This window comes from Canis aureus, chromosome 6 (genome assembly GCF_053574225.1).
Source record: "Canis aureus isolate CA01 chromosome 6, VMU_Caureus_v.1.0, whole genome shotgun sequence".
Lineage (NCBI taxonomy): Eukaryota > Metazoa > Chordata > Mammalia > Carnivora > Canidae > Canis > Canis aureus.
This window is the reverse complement of record NC_135616.1, coordinates 15713042-15730222: the sequence shown is the minus strand read 5'-3', so window position 1 is coordinate 15730222 and position 17181 is coordinate 15713042. Positions and strand designations below refer to the sequence as shown.

General features: G+C 35.2%; 1 protein-coding gene across 5 annotated transcripts in view; it reads right to left on the bottom strand.

Annotated features, from left to right (window-relative positions):
- Positions 1–17181, bottom strand: part of RBBP8 (RB binding protein 8, endonuclease) — a 100922-nt gene that overhangs the window by 62339 nt on the left and 21402 nt on the right. For 4 of the 5 annotated variants that reach the window (XM_077900241.1, XM_077900242.1, XM_077900243.1 and 1 more), the window contains 2 exons: positions 16704–16909; positions 869–911 (listed from right to left, as the gene is read on the bottom strand). In XM_077900241.1, the coding sequence (XP_077756367.1) occupies positions 869–911; positions 16704–16812 (152 nt within the window). In that variant the 5' untranslated portion in view covers positions 16813–16909. Of the gene's footprint in view, positions 1–868; positions 912–16703; positions 16910–17181 lie in introns of those variants that run through there. The other variant, XM_077900244.1, reaches the window with a different exon arrangement.

The window sequence follows — 17181 nt, the reverse complement described above, 5'->3', positions numbered from 1 at the left end:
TAACTTTGAGTTTGATAGAGATGAAATTTATAATTTTATATTTCTGAATTTCAGTCATCTCCCAAACATGATTTTCTAGGTATGAAAGAAACTTTCCAATTTTCATTTTCAGATTATAATGGAGAAAAACAACTGGGTGTGTTTTGATGGGTGGTTGTTAACTTCAGATTTTGGTTAGAGCCTTAGAAGCTTTAGGAATATGAAATAACGGAGGCCCAATGGTATTTATACACCATAAAGCAAATGCAATATTAGTCACGATGATATTAATTTTGTTATGAGCAATAATATTCTATGACTCCATATGTTTCAGATTCCCAGAATGTGGAAGATGTAAAGAACCATGAATAAGATCTGCTTCTGACTTAGAAAATCAGATCTGATTCTAGGCTTAATAACCAACAAAACAATTTAAGGGACTCTCTGGTAACTTCACACTGGTTAATAAAGGGGTCTCATTTGTTCCCATTTCTTTTATCAGTTCAGAAATCCCAGAATTATTCTGCTCCCTTCTTGCAGTCCAGGTGTTAATCACAGCTGAGAAAAGAATGTCATTAATAGATCAAAAATGAATGTCTAGAACAGCTCTCATCTTAGTACTTCATGGAAAAAAATTATATATACATACAAACTTATATGTGTGAACATATAAAAATTATATTAAAATATAAATACATGCAAATATTAACTAAGATATACTCAAAATTAAGTTATTCTTTTTACCTTAGAATTTTGAAAAATTCATTGTCAACTATCCAAGGTCCATGCTGTAAAGCTAATTTCTTATAAATAAGACACTGAGGTCAAATAGAACATCAGTGTCAATTGCTTTAAAAATAAGAAATCAGTGTTATATACTGATACTTACAAAATTCGTTCCTTTTTCAGTTTGGTTACTTTTACTTGTAAACCTGAAAAAGAAAAAAAAAAAAAACCCCACAGTATTTTATTTATACATTCATCATCTCCAAAGCAGTTGATCTGAGTTTCTTTATGAGTTTAATGCTACACTATTAAGTCACTCAACTCTGGGCTCTGAATAATGAGCCAGGTCCCATTAGTTTGGAGAGTGTATTTCCCTTACTTGTACCCTGAGGTCACAAAAGTATATCTGCAACATTACTGCTTTTAGTCTACTATGTGACAGCTAAGTAGAATGAAATTTTCTCCACCTAAAGTGAGTTACTTCCTTTATAATAGCAGGGGCAAGCATATAATTAGAGGTTCACTATAAACGAAGGTCTATGTTCTGACATAGCCTAGGTATTTGCTAACAGTAATCGTGCTTATGTAGGCTCAAGTCTTCTGGGATTAAAATAGATTGTGGCAGGAAGTCCTGGACAGGGAGCAAAACTGCTTACACTAAAGTACTTAACAAAGAACACTCAAGATAGCTGTTCTATGTATTTTTAATTTTAATGGAATCTGACATGAAACACAAGAAAAGATCTCTGCCTATGGAACTCAAGTAGTTATTGTGAAGAAAGTAGACTGAAGAGCACTGAAATTGCAAAGAAGGATATGAACAAAATAGGGTGACATTTCTAATTTTCAGAAATAATAATTAACAAAAGGAGAAAAACAATCATTAAACAAATATGAAAAGCTATCCAACATTACTAGCAACTAACTATAAATTCAAACCAAAACAATTACTTAGCAAAATTATGATCATAATACCTAATATGATAAAAGTGTTATGAAACTATACTCCTATACTTTGCTGGAGATACTACAAATTTGATACAATTCTTTTGGAAAGCAATTTAGCAATATGTAATAGGACTCTTTCATCAAGATCTCATTTCTTGGATTCTAACCTACGAATATAATCCAAACCAGAAAAACTTATAGTCACAAAGGATATTGAAAAATTTAAAGCAATATAAAATGCTTAAAATAGGGATATGTTTAAGTAAAATATGATATAAACACTTGATGGAATAATACAGTTATCAAAAGCATTAGGTAAAAAAAAAAGTCTGTTTAGCAACACTAAACAATTTGGTTTTCTATTTTCTCTATGACCTCTATTTTCTGCAATGTGATTATCATAAAGGAAGGAAAAGGTTTCTGTGTTTACTTTTTCTGATTCCTAAATCAATTTTTATAGTATTTTACAATTTTCCCAATTGTGGATACAAGTTTTACCTCCAGGAAATGTTCAATTGATACACTACAATTTTACTTATTTTTAAAGCTTAAAACTTGAATAAACGAATATTATGAAAAGTAAAAAAAGTTATAAATAATCAACTGTTCACAGAAGCTTTATTCATAATAGCCCCAAACTAGAAACAACCCAATGTCCTTCACCAAGGCAACTGTTAAAAAGAAAAAAAACTGGTGCATACTTACAGCACAATGGAATATTCAGCAATAAAAAGCAATGAACTACTGATACATGCAACAACTTGGATGGTTTCCAAGGAAATTATGCAGACTGAAAAAAAAAAGCCAATTTCAAAGAATATATCCTATGTGATTGCACTTATATAACATTCTTGAAAGGAAAAAATTATAAAAAACAGATTATGTGTAGCCATAAACTGGAGGGGTAGGGATAGGAGAAAGGGGGTCAGGAATTTTAAAAAGCAGTGTGAGAGATCTTTGGTGGTAGTCACAGGATCTATGTGATTGAACTGCATAGAAAACACGGTGCACACATATATGAGTGAATGCATATAAAATTAGAAGAATCTGAATAAGGTTGGTAAATTGTATCAGTGTCCATCTCTTGGTTGTGCTATTATACTACAGTTATAAAAGATGCCTCCCTGGGTAAAGAGCACAGGACAATTCTTGATATTATTTCTTACAACTTCATGTGAACCTACGACAAGCTAAAATAAAAAGCTAAAAAAATTTATGGAAAAAGATCAGCCCCAAGAGTTGGAAGACCATTAAAATATGAAACATAATAGGGGGACGGGGTGGCTCAGTCATTTAAGTGTCTCCCTTCAGCTCAGGTCATGATCCCAGGGTCCTGAGATCGAGCCCCACATTGTGCTCTCTGCTGCAGGAGTGTGTGTGTGGGTGGGGGGAGCCTGCCTCTCTCTCCCTTCCCCTCTGCCTGTTTCTTCCTAAGCTGGTGTTCTATCGCTCTCTCAATCTCCCTCTCTCAAATAAATGAAATCTTAAAAAATAATAATAAAGGAAAATATTTTAATGTCAAGGATTAAAACTGGTACGATTTTTTAATCTTTTCCATTTGTCAAACAAATTCAGGTAACGACAAATGCATGAGAACCTGAAATTACTTTAGTAAATCATCAAATCATTTTGAAGAATTAAGAACTTATGACCTGATTAGGCCAAAAACTGAAGTCAGCAGTTTTTCACTCTTTTTCTTCCCAAAGTGTGTGAAAATTTACTTATTGATAGATTTTCTTATTTTTAATTTTAGCTGACTTCTAAAATTCAGTGCAGCCAAACATGAAGTGGATTCTTGCCATGGCCATTTTAAGAAAAGAAACAATGAGATACAAAATCCATATAAACATCAAAAGAAAATTCTTGGGAAATATGGAAAGAGTACTCTTTTATCTTACAAGCATTCAACACCTGTGAGGCATTTGTTCTGTCACGCAGATCAGCCCTGAAACAGGTTTATGTATGTATGTATATGTGTGTGTGTTTAAATTTTAGCATTTGCTATTCATCAAGTCAATTAGGCATCTACAATTAGAACCCCTATAAAGTGTGCTTTAATCCTGCTCCACACCCATCGGAAGGAATGAGGCTATACAACAATGCAGCTCCTGTATGAACAGGTAGTCTGTTCGGCAAAGTATTTGGGATTGTAACACTGGCAACCTGAGATACCTATTGAGGAAACAGCATTCACAAGACTAAGCACTGTACTACAAATTAACCCTACACTGGCTAACATACGAATATTAGAAGAAATGAAAGAATTAAGGGCCCATATGTATAGTTATAACAATGACACAAATTTATAAGAATTTAGAAATGAGGGGATCCCTGGGTGGCGCAGTGGTTTGGCGCCTGCCTTTGGCCCAGGGTGCGATCCTGGAGACCCGGGATTGAATCCCATGTCAGGCTCCCGATGCATGGAGCCTGCTTCTCCCTCTGCCTATGTCTCTGCCTCTCTCTCTCTCTGTGTGACTATCATAAATAAATAAAAAAAAAAAAAAAAAAAGAATTTAGAAATGAGGCAAGAATTTATTATAAACAAAATAAAAATCACTGTTAATTTTTTACTTATTTTAGTTGTCTACCCAGAACAATCCAATCCATATATGGTGTACGTATATTGATTGAGTCACTTTATTGATTTATTTTTAAAGATTTTATTTATTCATTCATGAGAGACACAGAGAGGCAGAGACACAGGCAGAGAGAGAAGCAGGCTCCAGGCAGGAAGCTTGGTGTGGGACTTGATCCCGGGCCTCTTGGATCATGCTCTGAGTCAAAAGTAGATGCTCAACAGCTGAGCCACCCAGGCATCCTCGTATTGTCACTTTAAAACAAGTTACTTATGGTTTTGAATAAGCCTAATAATACTTTTCTTGGCAAATAGTGGTTTTGTGTATATAGCTCAAGCAATTTAATTTCTACCAAAATATTACTATTAGTATTTCTGCAAAGGCCCTAATAAGTTATTTCAATACCAAAGTAAAAAATCTTGACTTTATGTTTTGTTTGGTCTTAAGATTTAATTATCTCAAAATGGATAAGTTACTTTCTGTAGACTCAATTGAACTTATAGATGTTAACACAAATGGAAAAATAATAGATGTGAGAGCTGATAGAATTCTTAACAATGAGTATGACACTGATGTCATGGACCAAAATTGCATGCAATTCCTTTCACTGTTTATTTATATAGTCTTAATATAAATGTTATCTTTTAGGAATTTTTGACGAAACATCTGAGGAAATAAATGAAATAGTCCAGAACTGAATCAAAAAGTATTTATCCTGTTGTATAAGAACCTCTACAGTTTCCTATTTATTTCTTTTTAAGTAATCCTCACTCAACATGGGGCTCAAACTCACAACCCTGAGATCAAGAGTTTCATGTTCTGACTGAGCCAGCTAGGCGCCCCTAGTGTTTCCTATTTCTTCAAAAGGGGTTCCAATTTTGTCCTGAAAAACCTGCCTAGTTTTCTAAGAAACTGATGTTCAGATTTACTAAAACATTATTAGATGAGATGCTGACAGTAGAACCCGGCACGGATAAGAGACTATTTATTAAAATGGTGCCATTCTAAGGTGCCTCTACACCACAATGGGTGTAGAGATTAATTAAAAATGAAAATCTTTAAAAAAATAAAGAAAAATAAAATGGTAGCACTCTGAAAAATAAACATTCTAACTTCTATTTTATTACCTGTGCTTTTAAGTAATAAACTTGATACTGAAAGATTTAAAAAGAAAAAAAAAATATTGCACCCAAACAAATACTTCATTCAAACCTTTAAAATTTAACAAATTCTGAAATTTCTATTAAATTATATTAAACATAAAACATGCTCTAACAAATTATCAGTAACATTTATCTGTAACAACTTGTTTTTGACCCTGATAGTAGCAGCATTTGCCACAAAAGGAACACGAAACACTAAAGGGAACAATCATGAAAGGATACAATTATCCTAAGGATACAAGATATAAAAACTCAGTCACAAATGTTTCCAGAATTTTCCAACAAAAATGGTCTCCTTTACATAGTTTTTCAACAGAGGTTGACTTTATTCTTTCCCATTTTAAAAAGAAATGCATGTAGCTTAATACATTCTTGTGATTAATGTACAAACTGTTTTGTATATGGCATGTTTTAGTTACCATTTTATCATGTTTTGGTCAAATGAGGGAAAAAAACATCTTAAGATACAGTGTGGGTATTCAGATGCATGTAAGTGCCTATGGGTGGGTAGACTTCCTTGGATATCTAAGTAAAACTTATATATTCAAGTACTCTCGTTCAAAACATTTCTTTTCTCTCTCTTTTTAAAATTGACACAAAGGTTTAAAAATAATGAGTCAATTTTGATTCCTATATATACTTCAAAACCTGCAAAGTCTGGACAAGTCCATGTTTGATGTCTTTCAAATAGCCTCTTATACTGGTTTCTCCAAGTGGATCCCCCACTTTAAAAAAAAATTAAGTACCCTTCAGGCATGTCTTTGATCTTATCACACAGTTGGAAGATCTAATTTTATATGGAACTATGTGGAATACATTGACAAAGAACTATGCTTTAAAAAGTCTGCTTTCAAAAAGAAAAAAAAAGTCTGCTTTCAGCAAACTTGCCTCATCTAAACCCCCAATTTTTTTTTTTAAAGACGTATTTATTTATTCATGAGAGACACAGACAGAGAGAGAGGCAGAGGGAGAAGCAGGCTCCTCACAGGGAGCCTGATGCGGGACTTGATCCCAGATCCAGGGATCACCACCTGAGCCAAAGGCAGGCGTCAAACCACTGAGCAACCCAGGCGTCCCTAAACCCAAATGTTTTAAAATAACATTACCTTTTTTTTTTTTTTTTTAAGATTTATTTATTCATGAGAGACACACAGAGAGAGAGAGAAAGGCAGAGACACAGGCAGAGGGAGCAGCAGGCTCCATGCAGGGACTCGATCCCAGATCTCCAGGATCAGGCCCTGGGCTGAAGGCGGCACTAAACCGCTGAGCCACCAGGGCTGCCCTAAAATAACATTACTTTTTTAAAAATAGTACTCATTCAACACCTTTAAGAATCCAAAATGATTCTGAAATTGGAAAAAGTACCCTGATTAATCTAGTATTCTAAGATATCAGAAATTACCTTCTCATCAATTCACACATATATCTAATACCTACCATTCATAAGACACAGATATTAGCTAAACATACTAAAAATTGTTATATTCCTCTCAATATTTTCAGTGTATACAAACTCTCTCTCTTGGGAATGTGATGAGTATTGGGGCATAGCTATGAGCACACAATTGAAAATAATTATTGCCATATAATATTTGTGAGTTTTATATGTTTTATAATCTGATGAATATGGCATGTTGTTTCTTATAAAAAGTGTATTATTTATTTTCCTGACTCTTCCTCATCATAAAATAGTTATCTTCTGAAGACCCTGAAACACTGAGGAACCTGAAGAAGAAATCTGCCAAATATTTTATCCCTGTTAAAATAAGATCCTAAAAATAAAACTGGCCCAATTTTATTTTTATTTATTTCTTTAATTTTTTAAAAAATATTTTATTTATTCCTGAGAGACACAGAGAGGCAGAGACATAGGCAGAGGGAGAAGCAGGCTCCCCATTTGGAACCCGATGTCCACATCAATCCTGGAACTCTGGGATCACACAGAAGCTCAACTGCTGAGCCACCCAGGCATCCCAGTGGCTCAATTTTAAATGGGCATATATAAAAATTCTAAAATGATTATGCACAACATGGAAAAGCAAGCAGAGTTTAAATGAAATAATAACAAAAATAAGCCAGATATAAAACACTATATACATTGATCACAACAATACAAGCGACACAAATTTCTTTTAAAACTAGGAATGAAAAAAAAATAAAAATAAATAAATAAATAAATAAATAAATAAATAAATAAATAAAGCAAACAAACTAGGAATGAGGGGCAGCCCAGGTGGCTCAGCAGTTTAGTGCCGCCTTCAGCCCAGGGCGTGATCTTGCAGACCCAGGATAGAGTCCCATGTCAGACTCCCTGCATGGAGCCTGCTTCTCCTTCTGCCTGTGTCTCTGACTCTGTCTCTCATGAATAAATAAATAAATAAATAAAATCTTTAAAACAAACAAACAAACAAAAAACTAGGAATGAGGGATGCCTGGATGGCTCAGAAGTTGAGTGCCTGCCTTTGGCCCGGGGCGTGATCCTGGGGTCCCAGGATCCAGTCCTGCATCAGGCTCCCTGCCTGGAGCTTGATGGAGCTTGATGGGTAGTAAAGTATTTCAGCATTTAAAATAAATATAAAATGCTGATATTTTCATGTTATGGGATTTAAAATACTGATGTTCACGAAAATATTCCATTGACCAAGCTATAAACTATGTAATTCATTCATATATCATTTATTATTTTTTTTACTCTGTGCCAAGCACTCTTACCTACAGAGATGTAAAGATGAGTAAGATAGTTACTCTGCCTAATAAAAACTTATGATCTTCTTCAAACCAGTTATAAAACAACAGAAAGTAATTATTTGAAGGATAAAGAACTTAACTTTATGCCTGAAGACAGCAGAATGCTAATTCTCTATCAAATGCTTATTAGTAACTAACTCAAGTACATCTGGTCCTATTTAAATTACTTCAAAGTATTGTATTTGCTTCACTTCCAGGTCTCAAAGAGTAATAACTTTTATAATATGCAGCAGTAACACTCCCATAATAAACTTAAAGCTGTTCTTATTGGTAAACCTATGTGATACAGTATGGGAAACCAAAAAGAAGATATTGCAGCTCTTTAACAGAAATTGGAAGACTGTTTATTCCTCCCCAGTTTTAAAAGTAGTGCATATAGTGGATTATATTGATGCTATTAGGATTACAAAGACTCTCTTGTATGTGACTTATTTTTGCTATCATTTCATTATGCAATTACATTGTATAAACATTTTCCTTAAAAGAAAAAGAAGGGATCCCTGGGTGGCGCAGCAGTTTGGCGCCTGCCTTTGGCCCAGGGCGTGGTCCTGGAGACCTGGGATCGAGTTCCGCATCGGGCTCTCTGCATGGAGCCTGCTTCTCCCTCTGCCAGCGTCTCTGCCCCCCTCTCTCTCTATGTCTATCTTTAAAAAAAAAAAAAAGAATACAAAGCCCCAAAACCCACTATGTCTTCTTCACTGCTGTATCCTCAGCAACTCCTATCATTCCTAGCATATAATCCAATTACTACTCCCTGAATGAATAGGAAGTCAGTATTAAAACTCAGAATTGTTCCTCAATGTTTTACACTAGATTTTCTGGGAGAAAACCGTATAGTCAAAAGAAGAGCGAATTAATTTAAAATATTCATATTTATCCTTGGACATATGACCATGAGCATAGTTCACTTTAAAATTAGATCTTTATCAGTACAATTTTGAATTTCCATTTTTTAAAATATTTGAAGTCAATTATCTGCCTCAGTCAACTAAACAGCTCCAAGAAATTGAGACGAGAAAGGCCAACAATCCTAAAAAGTGAGCAATAAGGTATATAACAATTCATACAAATTGTTATAAATTTGTAAAATTGTTATAAGTTCATAAAAATTCATAAAAAATATAAATTACCCTTAAACATAAGCAGATGCTTAATCTCATAAGAGAAATACAAAAATAACACATACAGTAATCAAATATAACATGAAAAGGTCTTTTAGATTCAGACTTGAACAACCAACTATAAAGACACCTTAGATAATTGTAGAAATTTGAACTCTTTCATCTATTAGATATTAGATGTTAATAAATTGTTTTGTTAGTGTGATAACAGATTTATTTGGTAAAAAAAAGCCTACGGGAGGGATGCCTAGGTGCCTCAGCAGTTGGGCATTTGCCTTTGGCTCAGGGTGTGATCCTGCGGTTCCGGGATCGAGTCCCACATCGGGCTCCCTCCATGGGACCTGCTTCTCCCTCTGACTGTTTCTGCCTCTCTCTCTCATGAATAAATAAATAAAATCTTTAAAAAAAGAAGCCTACTGGAAATACATACTAAAGTATTTATAAATTAATTATGTCAGAGACGCCAAAATGACTGACTGAAAGAGGGATTGAGAAGTACATGGAATACAAGTAAAATAAGACTGGCCATTTACTGATGATAGTTCAAGCTGAGTGATTAAGTATATAAGAGATTATTATACAGTTTTCTTTACTTTTATATATAGTATTTCCTAAACAAAACAGAACAAAATATTTTAAACTTTATTTAAAAAAAATTTTTAAAGATTTATTATTCATGAGAGACACAGAGGCAGAGACATAGGCAGATGGAGAAGCAGGCTCCCCATAACGAGCCCCAATGTGGGATGATCCAGCATCCTGGGATCATGCCCTGGGCCAAAGGCAGATGCTCAACCGCTGAGCCACCCAAGTATCCCCATTTTAAACTTTAAATTAGAAAAGAACATAGAAGAACTCAAATACAAAGGATTATAAAAGGGAGCCTGGGTGGCCCAGTTGGTTAAGAGTCTGTCTTCGGCTCAGGTCATAAATGTAGGGTCCTGGGATTGAACCCGATGTCGGGCTCCCTGCTCAGCAAGAAGTCTGATTGCCCTTCTTCCTCTGCCCCTACTCATGCTCTCTCTCTGAAATAAGTAAATAAAATCTTAAGAAAAAAAAAATAATTATAAAAGTGGTTGCCAGTTTGTGTTGGGGTATAACTTTTTTTACTTTGTGTTTCAATATTTTTAGGAAAAAGTTTAAGCTAAAATAAATCAATACATAAAACAGTAATAAGAAAATTGATACCTGGACTTCTATTTTATTTTTAAAGATTTTATTTATTTATTTGAGAGAGGGAGAAAGTATGTACTCGAGAGAGCACAAGCAGTGGAGAAGGAGAAGCAGGCTGCCTATTGTAAAGGAAGCCTGGACAGCCTGGGTGGCTCAGAGGTTTAGCGCTGCTTTCAGCCCACGGTGCAATCCTGGAGACCTGGGATCGAGTCCCATGTCAGGCTCCCTGCATAGAGCCTGCTTCTCCCTCTGCCTGTGTCTGTGCTTCTGTCTCTCTGTGTGTCTCTCGTGAATAAATGAATAAAATCTTAAAAACAAAACAAAACAAAAAAGAATAAAAATAAAAAAAAGAAAAGGAAGCCTGACTTGGGGCTTGATCCCAGAATCCTGGGATCATGACCTGAGGTGAAGGCAGCTGCTTAACTAAGCCACTCAGGTACCCCAATACCTGGATTTCTAAATGAAATTACACCCTAGTTGCATGAGCAATTCTATATGCTGAAAGAGGGCTTTAATGAAAACATGAAACAGAATGATCTATCAAAGAATGAGACTAGAAGAGTAAGGGATACTTGTATAGTAGAGGTAGTTGAACCCCAACCTTTCATAATAAAAAAAAATTACAGGGCTTTTAATGTTTATTTCAGCTAGGAATGAAAAAAACTACAATTAATAAGTAAAGACCTCCAACAAAGTTGCAGGATACAAAATCAATACATAGAAGTCAGTTGTGTTTCTATAAGCTAACAATTAGAAAAGGAAATGAGGGGTGCCTGGTTGGCTCAGTCAGAAGGGTATGCGACTCTTGACGGAAAAGTATGTGACTCTTGAGATCAGGGTTGTGAGTTTGAGCCCTATGTCAGGTGTAGAGATTACTTAAACAAAAAAAAAAATTAATGAACTTATAAAGAAAAAATGAATGAAGGAAACAATTCCATTTATAGCAGCATCAAAAAGAATACTTAAAATAGACTTAACCAAGGAAATGAAATATTTAGACAAAGAAAATTACAAAATATTCCTTAAAGAAATTGAAGAAGGCAAATTAAATAGAAAGACATGGCATGTTCATGGGCTGGAAAACTGAATATTGTTAAGATGTCTAAAAGACTACTCAAAAAGATCTATAGATTCAATGCAATCTCTATCAAAATCCCAATGAGGATTTTCTTTTTTCTTTCTTTTTTATTTTTTTTTTGGATTTTTGAAGTAATAGAAAAATGTCTTAAATCCACATGTAATCTCAAGGGACTCCCAATAGCCTAAATAATTTTGAAGAAGAACAAAACTAGAGATCACATACTTCCTGATTTCAAAACTTAACTAAAAGTTACAGTAATCAAAACAGTGTAGTACTGACATAAAGACAGAAGTGGAGACCAATGGAATAGAATACAGAGCCCAAAAGTAAACTCTCATATATATGATCAAATGGTTTTTGACAATGGTGCCAAGACCATTCAACGGGGAAATGGTCTTTTCAACAAACAGTGCTGGGAATACTGGATATCCACATGTAAAAGAATGAAGCATGGCCCTTACATCAGATACAAAATGTAACTCAAAATGGATGAAAGAAAAAAAAATGGATGAAAGATCTAAACATAAGAGCTAAAACTATAAGATTCTTAGAAGAAAACAGGGGAAAAGCTAAATGATAGATTTGGCAACGATTTCTTGGATAAGACACCAAAAGTACAGGCAACAAAAGAAAAAAATAGATAAATTGGGCTGTATCAAAATTTAAAAGTTCTGTGCATCAAAAGACACAATGAACAGAGTGAAAAAGCAACCCACAGAATGGGAGAAAATATTTGCAAATTATATTATCTGATAAAAGATTAATATCCAGGGGCACCTGGGTGGGTCAGTTGGTTGAGTATCCGACCCTTGATTTTGATTCAGGTCATGATCTCAGGATTGTGAGATTGAGCCCTGCTTCTTACTCTGCGCTCAGTGGGGAATCTGAGATTCTCTCTCTTCTCCCTCTGGTCCTCCTCTGCCCATGCATTCTCTTTTTTTCTCCCAAATAAATAATCTTTTAAAAAAGATTAATATCTAGAATATATAAAGAACTTCTACAACTCAACAACAACAAAAAAAACAAACCTGATTAAAAAATAGGCAAAGGACTTGAATAGACATTTCTCCAATGATACAGAAATGGACAATAAACACATGAAAACATGTTCAACATCACTAATCATTAGGTAATACAAAGCAAAACCACAGTATCACCTTACATCCACTAGGATAGCTATCACTATCAGAAAGAAAAAGAAAGAAAGAAAGAAAGAAAGAAAGAAAGAAAGAAAGAAAGAAAGAGGGAGGGAGGGAGGGAGGGATGGTGAGAAAATGGAGAAATTATAATCCTCATGCATTGCTGCTGAGGATGTAAAATGCTACTATGGAAAAGAATATAGTAATTAAAAATTAAAAATATAATTACCATATAATTAAGCAATCCTATTTCTAGGTACATACCCAAGAGTTGAGAGCAGGATCTTGAAGAGATTACTTGTACACTCATGTTCAGAGCAACAATTATTCACAATAGCAAAAGGATGGAAGCAACTCAAATGTCTAATAATAGATGGATAAGCAAAATGTGGCATATACAATGGAATATCATTCAATCTTAAAAAAGAAAAAAATTCTGATGCTACAGTATGGATGAACCTCGAAGACATCATGCAAATGAAATGAGCCAGTCAGAAAAAGACTGTAACATTCCACTTTTACAAGGTGTTTACAGTAGTCAAAAATCACAGAGATAGAAAAGTGGCTGCCAGAGGCTGGAGCAGGTAAATGGGAAGTTATTGTTTAATAGGTATAAAATTTCAGTTTTACAAGATGGAAGAGCTCTAGAAATGGATGTGGTGATGGTTGCACAACATTATGAATGTAATACCACTCAACTGTGCAACTGAAAGTGGTTAAGATTAAAAACTTAATGTATATTTCATGACAATATACTTTTATTTATTTTTTTATTCCTGAAAGACACACAGAGAGAGGTAGAATCAGACAGAGGGAGAAGCAGGCTCCTCATAGGGAGCCCAATGCGGGACTTGATCCCCGGACTGGGATCACACCCTGAGCTGAAGGCAGCAGACGCTCAATAACTGAGCCACTCACGCGTCCCCCTCATGACAATTTTTTAAAAGTAACTATCCCCATTCTTCAAAAAGAGATGGTAACTCTCCCTTGAGAGAGTAACTATCCCGTGCCAAAAGAGATAGAAGATAAGAATTTTCTAAGATTTCTTAACCATTTAAATTTTCTCATGTTTACTTTGGCCATTCTTTCTGTTTTTTGTTTTTTTTTTTTTTCTAGAAATTAGTTCACAAAAATCATAAAGAGGAAAATAAAAGGAATCAGTATGTGAAACCTCTGTTACGAATTTTTTTTTTCTGTTACGAATTTTTAATAGTATCTTATTGTACTTGGCTGGGATGGTGGTCCACAGCAGGCATTGATAATATAATGGTGCTGCTTCAGAAGGATAGCATTCTAATATCTAACACATAATCACTAACACATATTTTCTTTACTATGTGCCAGAAACTCTCCTCAATGCTTTACATATATAAAACTATTTAATACACTATGAAGTAGCTATTATTAGTATCTTTATTTTATAAATAAGGAATCTGATGCATCATAAAGTTAAATAACTTGTACAACGCCACTACCTTTGAATGGTGAGATGGCTTTCAAATGGCATCTTAGATGGCAGCCTCCATCCAGAACTCAGACTTAACAAGTATATCTCTTTCTCAACACAGCACTACTCCCAAACCATAGAAATAGGTGTTGTAGGATTTATACTAAATCCTAAAGGCAAAGCATGATAACAATCCCTTAAGTATAGTACATACTGTTTTACATAATCTGAGCCTATCTCCCTTTCTAGCATTATCTCTTATCCACCTGCCCAATAAACTCCCATCTCCTGCCTCATTCCCTCTGTGGGCTATACCAACCTGTCTACAGTTCCTTGATTAAAATGAGGCCATTGGGATCCCTGAGTGGCTCAGCGGTTTAGCGCCTGCCTTTGGCCCAGGACGCGATCCTGGAGTCCCAGGATCAAGTCCCACGTCGGGCTCCTGGCATGGAGTCTGCTTCTCCCTCTGCCTGCGTCTCTGCCTCTCTTTCTCTCTCTACGTCTATCATGAATAAATAAATAAAATCTTTAAAAAAAATTAAAAAAATAAAAAAATGAAATAAAATAAAATAAAATAAAATAAAATAAAATAAAATAAAATAAGGCCATTAACTGCCAAACCTTTGCATATGCTGTTCTCTTGACTTCATTCGATTGTAAAGTCTGGTCTGACAGTAAATCTCACATGCACCCCTATTCTTCCTTTGTGTTCCCAGATAACAGGGTACACTACAAAATCCCTTAGAACTATAACTATATATGATTCATTCTTATTCACAAGTTATGGCAGATGGCAAGTGCACCCCTTCAATAAGTGTCTCCCAAGTACACCGGAGGCATGCAAGAATACTTCTGGGGCTCATGTTTCAGAATCAATTAATGATGAGTCCATTATGATGAAGTTCTGCCAGAAACTACATTTACCACAGGAAAAGTTCCAACATCTAGATTTAGGTGGATCATGTTTTAATGGCACCCCAGCATAACGTAAAAGCTGCAAAGCACTGTACCATTAAACCTATAGTTGGGATCCCTGGGTGGCGCAGCGGTTTAGTGCCTGCCTTTGGCCCAGGGCGCGATCCTGGAGAACTGGAATCGAATCCCATGTCGGGCTCCCGGTGCATGGAGCCTGCTTCTACCTCTGCCTAAGTCTCTGCCTCTCTCTCTCTCTCTCACTCTCTGTGACTATCATAAATAAATAAAAATTAAAAATAAATAAATAAATAAATAAGTAAACCTATAGTTACAGCAAGAAACAAATGTAATACCACACATTTCTCATGCATCGGAAAAATGTATTCTGTTACAGAATTAGATAGATAATAATATTATACCTTGAGTTTACCTTTGTATTTTTAAAAAGATTTTATTTATGAGAGCACAAGCAGGGTGAGAGGCAAAGGGAGAAGCAGACTCCCTGCTGAGCAGGGATCCTGATGCAGGGCTCAATCCCAGGACTCTAGGATCATGACCCAAGCCAAAGGCAGACAGATGCCTAACTGACTGAGCCAACCAGGTGCCCCTTGAGTTTACCTTTAATTGAAAATTGTTTTAGATGGAGTACCTTATAACACAATCACAATTAATATTTATATATTCATCCCAATCAAATAGCTCAATCCTCTGCACACTAACTGTACATTGTATAAACCTTTTAGCTCCTATTTCATTACACTGTAATTATCTGCTTATATAACTCTATCTCTATTAGACTTCAGGCTCTTTTTTTTTTTAAGATTTATTTATTTATTTATGAATGAATGAAGACACACAGAGAGAGAGAGAGAGAGATAGGCAGAGACACAGGCAGAGGGAGAAGCAGGCTCCATGCTGGAAGCCTGATGCGGGATTCGATCCCGGGACTCCAGGATCATGCCAGGGGCCAAAGGCAGGCGCCAAACCGCTGAGCCATCCAGGGATCCCCTAGACTTCAGGCTCTTTGAGGGCAAACTGCCATTTGTTTTTATATCTTAGTGCTTGGTAGCAAATAGATTCCCAAAGGCCTAGAGAATAACAAGTAGCATTTCAAAGTCTATAAAGAATCCTACAAGTTGGGATCCCTGGGTGGCTCATCAGCAGTTTGGTGCCTGCCTTTGGCCCAGGGCGTGATCCTGGGGTCCCAGGATCAAGTCCCACATCAGGCTCCCTGCATGGAGCCTGCTTCTCCCTCTGCCTGTGTCTCTGCCTCTCTCTCTCTCTGTGTCTTTCATGAATACATAAATAAATAAAATCTAAAAAAAAAAAAAAAAAAAAAAAAGAATGCTTCAAATAATTTTACAGAAAAAAAATTAAGTTTAAAGCTTATTAAACTGAGATCATAGAGCAAGGAAATAAATGAATTCAGAATTTAAATACCAGTCTTCAATCAACAATTTCTATGCCCTTTCCACCATACCACACATATTACTGTAAGTAAATAACTACATATTGTGCAAGAACTACATTCTATAGTAGTTGTCTATAGTTATAAAGCTTAACCATAAATGGGTCACAAAAACTTACAATAAAGGTACTTTATAAATGAGATCTCAGAACTGTCACACAAAGTTATCACTATTAGTCTCGATAGAACACTATTAGTATTTAAAAAAAAAGATTTTACCTTGTACTTCCTTATCATGATACTCCTTTAGTTTTGTCCAAAGTTCCTTAAAGTCATTAGATACATCTACAGAACTAGGGCTTCCACAGTTGCTTCCAGAGATGTTCATCTTGTTAAAATGCTCCACACTTCTATCTGCCTAATATTTTCTGACCTTTTTCTGTTACATTATATAGGTATGAAGTTGTCTTCAACAGTTGAAATACCTGAAACAACAGATGGCAACATAAATGAATTTCGCATTTATCTGTATGTAATTTGAAGTCAGAATATCTTTGAGCCTAGCCAATTCGTCTCAAGTTTTCCTTTACCTACAATCAATCACTTTGAGAATTCGGGGGAAGGAAGTGAAGAAGATAATTATGGTGAGAACCCTCATGGCAGTTATTTGGTCTTTAGTTAAGCTAAATCTTCAGGCAAACTTTCTCTAAGTCCTCCTAGAAAGAAGCAATTACTTAAGTTGAGATGATTCTACTTT